Source organism: Babesia bigemina, scaffold Bbigscaff_73809 (assembly GCF_000981445.1).
Source record: "Babesia bigemina genome assembly Bbig001, scaffold Bbigscaff_73809".
Taxonomy (NCBI): Eukaryota; Apicomplexa; class Aconoidasida; order Piroplasmida; family Babesiidae; genus Babesia; species Babesia bigemina.
The window spans coordinates 1-7,582 of record NW_012237311.1 but is presented as its reverse complement, the minus strand read 5'-3'; the positions used below and the strand labels follow the sequence as shown (position 1 = coordinate 7,582).

The window sequence follows — 7,582 nt, the reverse complement described above, 5'->3', positions numbered from 1 at the left end:
CTAGTTAGAGATTTTGATAAAAACATTAAAATGCCATTACGAATTATCATGGTCATTCGACAGCGAGTTTTTTAAGACGAATGGCGAAGTAAACAATTATAAACTCGGCAGTGATCTTATGTCCAATTTCCACGGGACCTACGAGAAAAACCTCAAAGACGGCGATTTCAAAACCGACGGTGGAGAAAGCGTACTCAACAAGGAGATTGGAGTGGATGACATGACCAGTGCAGGTGTGCAAGGCAACAAAATTTCCACTATTGCTCCTAAAACATTCACTACTTTTGAAAGGCACGTTAACCAAGATACCGTAGCCACCTCGCAGGGGAATATAGAAAACCTAAACGGTGAACTTCCAATTAAGATAAAAGATATTAGGGAGCAGGTTGCAGACATCGCGTTGAAATCTATTTCCGACCTCAACGAGCAAGCCGGACAACAGTTAGAGCTGGTCACCAAAACTCTTGACGCTCTTTGCCGTGACGTTAAACGCGCCGCAGAAGACGTTCAAATAAATTTGAATGTACTGAAAAGTACGAAAATTGACGTTAATTTAAAACGCATTCATGGCCTGATTGATGACCTTCGAACAACTCAGCTGGGCGCTGTCATCGGCTTGACGAACAATTTCCTCACTCAATTCGCCGACAAAGCCGGAGAACAAATCGTCAAAGATCTCGAGCAGGACGCAAACATTGAAGTGACAAAAGGCGAAACTGATATCATTCATGAATTACGTAAAAGGTATATCGCCTTTATCAAATTGCTTCTAACAGAGTTCTCCAGCAAATGCAAGAATGACCTCTATGGGCTACCCGATGAAATAACAAAGGACGCCGACAAGGGTGCGAAAGGGTTTATGAAGCAGTTAGCAACATTCTCTGAGATGCATCTTCAACGCGCTGACTTGACCAACCTAGCGTCTTTCTCTCGCCCGGCAACATCATTCATAGGTGACCTGCTTGAAAAAGTAGCCTCAAGTGACGATATCGGCGCCAAGCACAACGCACTTTCTCAAATTGGCAAAGCTGTGAGAACCATGCTTAACAAAATAACAAAGTACAATCACAAATTCCTCACCCACCTCTCCGCCCTTTCCTCCCTCCTCGCAACCATCCGCCCCGCATCCTACGCCGACGACAGCAACCCCCTGCTCGAGTGTCTCAAAAAGGGCGTGCAGAGGATGTGCGATGAGCTCGACAAGGCGTACGTGAGCGTGTATGATAGTGAGACTTTCGGTGCTGAGCTCGTCGAAAAGAATAAAGTAACGCCGTATGGCACTCAGTTGTCCAAGGTGTTCCTGTCCATCTTGGAGATATACAACGAAGATTTGAGGTACTTGAAAAATCGTACCATCCACAAGTGGTCAACAAGTAGAATATATGCTGGTAGCAGTTTAGGCACATTTTTGCAAAATAGCGGCTACGGCGTGTCCAACAATGAGACCGAGCAGAATGGTCACTTGGACAAGAATGCCAACGGTACAAAGATCATGAGTCTACTTGTAGGCGAAAATTACGGTCACGTTTACCACAAGAATAAGAATTACAAATTCCAGCTTGAGAACCTATACGACTGCCTTACGACTTATTACCGCATTCGTCACATCTCCACTGCAGGGTCGAAGAAGTCGCCGTGTAATATCTACGAAATGCTCTGCTGGCTTACGAGTCTGCAATACAGTTCAGTATATCTCAACTTTATATCCGATGAGTTTAGTGACTTGTTCGATAAGCGGGAAAATAAAATCGCCGGAACCAATGAGGTCGACGGTATCTCATTCGAGGACCAAACTGCTAACAAGTTGGCAGCATACCCACAGAATATCACGTATACAGAAGTACATAATGCTATCGTACATGTAACTTCGCTGGCACCCGTTCTTCTCACCAGCATCGTCGGGTATGGAAACGAGTATACTACGTACGCCGTTGACTTCTATTGTAATACGCATAATTTCGCATACCCTTCATCGAGCGTTGACTGCCTGAACACGTTAATTGAACATCTCCGTAGAATTGTACCAGTTTTCCAATTCTTGCTTACCCGATGTGGCTTTGCCGCTAAGTACCACGGTTGGTCGGACTGTACGTATGGCAGAGATGTGAAATCATCAACGTGGCCATGTAATGAGCACTCAAAGACTGAAGTTGAGTGCCAATCGACATCGCCTCTTCAATCCTTCCTACGTGACTGCCTACCCGGTCACTTGCCTCATGAGCTCACTTCCACTGGCTGCAAATCGGAATGTAAGACGTGTCCCAAAAGCCTACCCGGTGCGCCATGTATAACACCACTTGGGTTCAGAGGCTTCACTGGAAGCAAGAAGACAGGCAAAGAGCTATGTAAAGTGCTGACCAAATTCCTCGGTAACGGGGTCGCTTCGTGCCTCTTTGGCCTTATTCCTAAACCGCCCTCAACATTGTCGCAACACTTTGCTTTTACGATGTCACTTGTCAGGAATTGGCAATCAAACGGCACGCATTCTCTTAAAACAAATATTGAAGCCGCCGTCACGGAGCAATCTATTCGTCTTTTTGAACAACCCAGCGATCTCACAGCTGCGCTACGTAACGCGTACGGTGACGTACGGAGCAGCCATAAGCGTGAAAGCCATCCAGAGGCAAAAAATGCAGACCTCTGTACGCTGTCTACGTCAACGTCATGTACATATGCTAGTAGCGATAAGCTGCACTGCGGTCCATATCTTTCAACTCTGTGCTTGGAAGAATATCGTTACTTCGCCGATAAACATTGTAACTTATACCTCTCATGGGCAGTGTACCTCCCATGGACATTCTACGGTTATCTTAAAGCCCTGCTACAAGCCTTTTGCAGCATATCTTGCCAAGACTGGGGATGTTCGAAATGCATCCATGGAGTCAAATGTAAGAAAGGACAGCACGGTGTCGACAACTGCCAGTGCCGTGGACTTGTTGAATGCCGTGGCGTACAAAGCACTTTCTACAATTACGGATTCACGTTTGGCAATCCTGAAACACTTCTAGCAAAAGAAGGTAAAAAATATTGCCATCATTTCCATCAACAGCTGAAGTCGGTGCTTGAATCGCAGTATTTCGCAAAACTATTTGAGGAGTGCGATAATTTCCTCTGGATCATCAGGCAGCCGTTCATATGGATGAACGTCGCACTCTGGTCGCTGTCCCTCTTCTACCTCATCTGCGTGATGGTTGGCAGACTGGACGTGCTCCACATACGCTCACACCTGAGGATACCGTCGTCGCACAGCATAACGGCGCAATCATTGTTGGCTGCAGCGCAAGTCGGAAGGCTTGCCAAGATATCGTATCTACAACCGTAATTGTATTCACGTTTGTAATTCACATAAACTCACGTAATAACTCACCTACTCACCTAACCGACAAACGTAGTCTAATGTCTCGAATTACTCTAGCAGTAACCTGTGAACTAAATAGCGTTGAGATTAAGTGATGAGTGATAGACGAAGCAACGTGTTGACCTAGCAACCAGGTGAAGTGCTAACCTAGCACCCAGGCAACGTGTTGAGCTAGCACCCAGGCAACGTGCTAAGCTGGCACCCAGGCAAAGTGCTAAGCTAGCACCCAGGCAACGTGCTAAGCTGGCACCCAGGCAAAGTGCTAAGCTAGCAACCAGGCAAAGTGTTAACCTAGCACCCAGGCAACGTGTCAACCTAGCAACCAGGCAAAGTGCTAAGCTAGCACACAGGCTACGTGCTAAGCTAGCACCCAGGCAAAGTGCTAACCTAGCAAACAGGCTAAGTTGATGCTTACTGTAGCGATGACATGGTCACGGCAGCGATGACATGGTCACGGCAGCGATGACATGGTCACGGCAGCGATGACATGGTCACGGCAGCGATGACATGGTCACGGCAGCGATGACATGGTTAAGGCAGCGATGACATGGACACGGCAGCGATGACATGGTCACGGCAGCGATGACATGGTGACCTAAGTGGTGATTATTATCCACTCTACATCGCCCCTTAACCCACTCTACATCGCCCCTTAACCCACTCTACATCGCTCCTTTACCCACTCTACATCGCTCCTTAACCCACTCTACACCGCCCCTTTATCCACTCTACATCGCCCCTTTACCCACCCTTCATCGCCCCTTTACCCACTCTACATCGCCCCTTTACCCACTCTGCATCGCTCCTTTACCCACTCTACATCGCCCCTTTATCCACTATACATCGCCCCTTAACCCACTCTACATCGCTCCCTTATCCACTCTACATCGCTCCCTTATCCACTCTACATCGCTCCCTAACCCACTCTACATCGCTCCTTAACCCACTCCACATCGCTCCTTAACCCACTCTACATCGCTCCCTAACCCACTCTACATCGCCCCTTTATCCACTCTACATCGCTCCCTAATCCACCCTACATCGCTCCCTAACCCACTCTACATCGCTCCCTAACCCACTCCACATCGCCCCTTAACCCACTCTACATCGCCCCTTTACCCACTCTACATCGCTCCCTAATCCACTCTACATCCTTCGAATTACTTCGCCATATTACCGCTATGACCTTCTTACACCATTATAATAACTTGTGCCTTGTCACCCTTTACTTCCCTTCTGACTGAGTCCATCGACTGGTTGATCCAGGTTAGGCACGGAAATGGTGATGGTAAGGGTCTTACCAAGTTGTCTCAAGCTTTGAAAAAGTTGATTGAGGAGGCTATAAAAAAAGCCGAAACTAGTCTTAGTGACCGCTATTCCAAGCTTATTTGCACTGGAAAAGAGCCATATATACCCTCTTCTACCTCCGCTTCAGGAAGCGTTGCCTCCTACTGTCAGTCTCAGGAGACTGCAATTCAAAAAGCTAATGAACAACTTAAAACTCTAGAATCTAATAATCCTAATGACTCTAAAAAGCAAATTGATGAACTAAACGCTAAAATAAAAAAAGCCGAAGCCTCTAAAAATGACTGTGCTAAGACCCATTACCTCCCTGAGGAGGAGAGAGATAAGGGATTGGATGAAGTGAGGCAGCAGAGAGAAATTGTTAAGAAACTCACTGAATTTAAAGATACTTTAACTAATAATAATGATATTTTAACGCATTTATGTGACGGCCTCGAAAAGTTTCTCGGCTTCAACTCTGAGTCCAAAGGCTACACTGGCCAGGGGATTGTGTACTCTGACCTGGATAGGCTGTGTGACGGGGTGATGGGATTTTTGAGTGGTGTTCTCGGTAACATCAAAGAGCATTTAGGGCAGCATAAAGATACTTTAAATGATGCAATTGACATTCTTAACACCAATAAACACCTTGGTAAAAAAGGTTTTAATGCTGCGATTGGAGAGGTGGTTGAAGGGGTGAGAAAGTACAATGGTTTTCTCAAGATATCAAACGAGAGAGTCAGTGATCCCATTCAAGCATTATTAACGTATCTGAAGACTGAAAATAACGGTGAGTTCATTACACGTTTTAATGACATTCAGGTTGACAAGGTTTCCGATGACACCAAGCAAGCTGACCCCGAGGTGACCAAGGCCGACAACTTAGTGACACAGTGTCTCGCAAAGGCCGATGAATTTAACGGCAAATTAGACTTTAGTGTACCTAAAAATATAAAAACACAGAACGCAATTAATGATCTTAATCATAAATTACGTGAGAGAGTGCATAGTGTTCGTGAGACAGTTAAGTACGAGACCGACAGGTTGACTGCGTTGTCCAGGAAGGAAAAGGAGAATTACGAGGCAATTGTGAAGATGGTTAATAAGCTAGCGGGTGTTCAGTCATGCTTCAAGAGCGAGATTACTCAGCGGGTAGAAGGACTTTTTAAGAAGCTGAAGGAAGATGTTCAGAAAATTAAGGAGAAGCTGGAAGCCATCTATAAAGAATTGGAGCGTGGTGTCTCGGCATTGGACACATGGGCCTGGGAGGCGGATGGATTTGTTAGTGACGTGATGATGAAGGTTGAAAAAATACTAGAGGAAGTCGTCAATCCAGCAGAAAGAAAAAAATCGATTAATTATGCAGCTGAATATATAAAGGGGCAGGCCATGAGTATGCAGGAGGCCGGAGATGCAGCAAAAAACGCTGCTCAGGAGAATGTTAGATTGGCGCTGACGCAGGTGAAAGAGATGAACGACGCGCTGAAAATGGATTTGTATACAGTCAAGCAAGAAATCCAGAAAGCAATTGTGAATCATGTCAAGGAGCAAATCAAGACGCCGTATGATGAGTTAGAGGGGAACGTGAAACAAGATTTGACGACTTTGAAGGATAAAATTGAGATTCAATTGAGTCCTATAGTGGAGACTTCCAGAAACTTCTCAGCGCAATTGGCTGCGACAAAAATCGCCATTGATAGCGCCATGAAAAAAGTACATGATGACATGGGAAAACTGCAGGAACTTAAGGAATTTGAGAAGATAAAAAATAGCAAAAACAGCGGTGTTGCAGCGCCTTTGCTGAAAGCAATAGGCGACAGCACGGATCCTTTTACTCCTATTACAGCTTACTTTGGCAATCTCAACTCTAAAGTCATTAAAAAACTGAGGGAAGCAATGGAGGGGATTGCGAAAGGAATTGCCATGCTTGGTAGTCCCAATAAGGACATTTCAGATAGCGCTATTAAGGATCTCAAAAGTAAGCTTCATGGACTCGAAAGCATCGAAAGTGAAGTACCGGAAATCAGTGCCATTGAGCAACTCCATGGTATGTCTACAGAAGTTAGCGCACTTAATCTCCAAAGCTACGCTACTTACATGAAGAGCCTAATATCTAAACTAACGCCGTCGCCAAAATCTGTATCCAAAGCGCATCTCCAGTCTCTTCTTAACGCCATATCCGCAGTAGCGGAAGCCGTCTCGAAACACAGCGAAGAGGTCCTGAAAGCGGTTATGGAGTCCATTAGAAGTCAATTTAAGAAAGAAATTAGCAGTGTTTCAAAAGTAATATATGCGAAGATTGCAAATATGAAAAACGGAATAGAATCTTTCAGTTCTGATTTTAATTACGCCGCTGACCAAAAAGCAGCCGGCCTAGCGAAGTTGGTTAGTGATTTCGGAAATGATATTAATACTAAATTGAAAACCTTGCAAACCGATCTAGGCGAAACAATATTCAAGAATCGACATTCACATAGTGCTCATAATGATTACGATCTTGGCAATGATCTTATGTTAAACTTCAAAAGAGCGTACGATGCACTCCAAGAGGGTGAGATCAATGAAGACACATTTAAAAACAAAATTGAAGCAATACTGACAGCGGAGATTGGCGGAAATATTCTGGCGGAAGGAGGTGCTGTAGTTAATAAAATATCAGATCTTGAGAAAAACAATATCCGAATTCACAGAACAAATAATCAAGATAGCCTTAGCACAGCGACATCAAAGCATGACAGGCGACCTTCCCATGCCATCAAGCAATTGAAACAAAATCGATGATGCCCTAAGATCCTTAGAAGATCTCAAAACGCAAATATATCCCACGCAATGAAGTCAAACCCAACTCCTGCCCTGTGCAAATTGGGATAAGGCGCCGAAGGAACTCAAAAGCCCCAAGGGAAACGTCCGAATGAAAACAAATCGGGCGGAACCCCAAAA

General features: G+C 45.1%; 2 protein-coding genes across 2 annotated transcripts; both read left to right on the top strand.

The window, feature by feature from the left end:
- Positions 1-118: 118 nt before the first annotated feature.
- BBBOND_0005270 (hypothetical protein, conserved) lies at positions 119-3,322 on the top strand (the record flags this gene model as incomplete). Its single annotated transcript, XM_012915355.1, has 1 exon — positions 119-3,322. One exon carries the CDS (start codon positions 119-121, stop codon positions 3,320-3,322), a length of 3,204 nt encoding a protein of 1,067 aa, XP_012770809.1.
- Positions 3,323-5,188: 1,866 nt separating this feature from the next.
- Positions 5,189-7,423, top strand: BBBOND_0005260 (hypothetical protein, conserved; the record flags this gene model as incomplete). The annotated part of the gene is made up of 1 exon (XM_012915354.1): positions 5,189-7,423. The coding sequence occupies one exon, from the start codon at positions 5,189-5,191 to the stop codon at positions 7,421-7,423; it is 2,235 nt and encodes a 744-aa protein (XP_012770808.1).
- Positions 7,424-7,582: the final 159 nt, after the last annotated feature.